This window comes from Salpingoeca rosetta (genome assembly GCF_000188695.1).
Source record: "Salpingoeca rosetta unplaced genomic scaffold supercont1.31, whole genome shotgun sequence".
NCBI classification, from domain to species: domain Eukaryota; class Choanoflagellata; order Craspedida; family Salpingoecidae; genus Salpingoeca; species Salpingoeca rosetta.
The window spans coordinates 39,960-41,990 of NW_004754903.1; the positions used below are offsets into that span (position 1 = coordinate 39,960).

Genomic DNA, 2,031 nt, shown 5'->3' on the forward strand with positions numbered 1-2,031 from the left:
CAACACATGCACCATGTGCCAACCAAAGCATCCATGATGGGCTCACGCATGTGGGAACACTGCATGAGCACAGCAGCGACAGCGAATTGGGGGAGTTGCAGCAGCAGCAGCCGGCATGCGAGCCCGCGTGCATATGTGTGTGCGTGGGTGCGTGGTTGCAGGGAATGTGAATGGGAATAGAACACAACAGGCAGACAGCAAGCCATCACGTCAGCACAGCAGAACGAGTGACTGACACCACATTCACACGTGTGCGTGTGTGTCGATGTGTGTGTCCATCAACCCTCTTCCTTGTTCATTTCATCGCACCCCATCACCATCACAGCCCCATCACACAACCAACAACCACTCATCATCACCCACATGCCATGTGTGAGGCGAGTGCAGCTGGCACGCGTGACAAGTATCCTCGACGCTTCCCTCATCCTGCTGCTTGCGAGTGTGCATCGCCTGTAAGTGTTGTTGTGTGCGAGCACCAGCATGGTGAGTGCGTGGGAGGGAGGAAGGGAGCATGGATATGTGCGCAGCTACACTGCTGATACCACTGCTGGTGTTGTGCATGCATGTGTGTGCGTGAAGGAGAAAGGGAAGAGAGAGAAAGCAGAAAACAGAAGGGAGGGAACAAGACATGCTGCACCCCATCCATCCATCCATCCCTCTTCCTCACACCACACACCACTGTCCTCTGTCACCAGCCAGCCAGCCACACCACACTCACCCAGCATCCCCCACCCCACATCCCATGCATCCATCCATCCATCCAACACACAACTCCTCTCCGTTTTCCCTCTGCTTCACGCCCTCACCTCTGCTGCTGCTTCCAGCCGAAAACGCAACTTGTGCTGTCGCCACCTGTTCCCAGCTGCAAACAGCCAGCATCCGCAAGCAGCAGCAGCGGGCGATGGGTTGGTTGGGATGCGTTCAGCATCACCATTCTCTGCTGCTGCTGTTGCTGCTGCGGTTCTCCTCCTTGGTCCTTCGTGCAGGCAATCACAAGAGGAAGGTCGTCCATGTGCATGTGCACGGCAACAGAGGAAGTGGTGGTGGTGACGGTGGTGGGAGTTGTATTGGCGCTGTGTCGACCAACATGGTTGCTTGTTGGGTTTACAAACTGTTGTTCAACGAAAGAAGAACGGCAAATGAACTGAGAGCACTAACCCCAAGCCGCACAACACTCACACACACAAAAGACTACGCCCGTGACAAAACACACGTTCACAGTCACACGCGCGAGAATGCAAAACGCAAAAGTCAAACATCGCTGCCGTCTGCGGATGTTGTCATGCCAGCGACCCGGCGTTGGCTGTCCAGCAGGGCATTGGCAATCATACAGCCAGAACATGTGCACGGGAGTGACAGTGAGCGACGAACGAACCGCATCCAGAAGACACACACACACACACACATGACACACACACACACACACATGACACACACACACACACACAAACACGCACACACACACACACAAAAAAAAACACGCACACATGGGCAGGTGCGCGTACCTTCGCATGCTCTGTGGCGCGCTTTTCTTGGCCTTGCTGCGGAGATCCTCAATCTCGCGCTCAAGCTCTTCAAACGAAAGCTGCAGATTTGCCAGATACTCCTTCTGCATGACACACATGCACGCGTGCGATCAACGAAAGGAGAGAGACAGAGAGACAGAGAGAGTGAGCGAGTGTGTGTGTGCGCATGACAACGTGTCGCAGTTTCATCTCACACCACAGCCACATGGACACGCACATGTACACGCACCTGGTTCTCGGTTGGGTGTGCCTGTGTCTGGATTTGCTTCTCATACACGTGCAGGCCTGCTTTGCACGCGCGGAGGAAGGTGCCAAAACCGAGACGAAGCCGCTTGATCTGCACACAGCACCATCGATTCCAAAGGACCACGTGAGTCAAGGCAAACGGGTGGTCTGAGACCACACACACACACACACACGCACACACACGCACACACGCACACACACACACACACACACACACACACACACACACACACACACACACACACACACACACACACAC

The 2,031-nt window shown here is 54.8% G+C and overlaps 1 protein-coding gene across 1 annotated transcript in view; it reads right to left on the reverse strand.

Annotated features, from left to right (window-relative positions):
- Nucleotides 1–685: 685 nt before the first annotated feature.
- Nucleotides 686–2,031, reverse strand: part of PTSG_09690 (uncharacterized protein) — a 19,668-nt gene continuing 18,322 nt past the window's right edge. The window contains exons 57-60 of the mRNA XM_004988987.1: nucleotides 1,756–1,863; nucleotides 1,506–1,609; nucleotides 1,258–1,303; nucleotides 686–1,111 (exon numbers count right to left, since the gene is read on the reverse strand). Of these exons, the coding sequence (XP_004989044.1) occupies nucleotides 803–1,111; nucleotides 1,258–1,303; nucleotides 1,506–1,609; nucleotides 1,756–1,863 (567 nt within the window). The 3' untranslated portion in view covers nucleotides 686–802. The remainder of the gene's footprint in view (nucleotides 1,112–1,257; nucleotides 1,304–1,505; nucleotides 1,610–1,755; nucleotides 1,864–2,031) is intronic.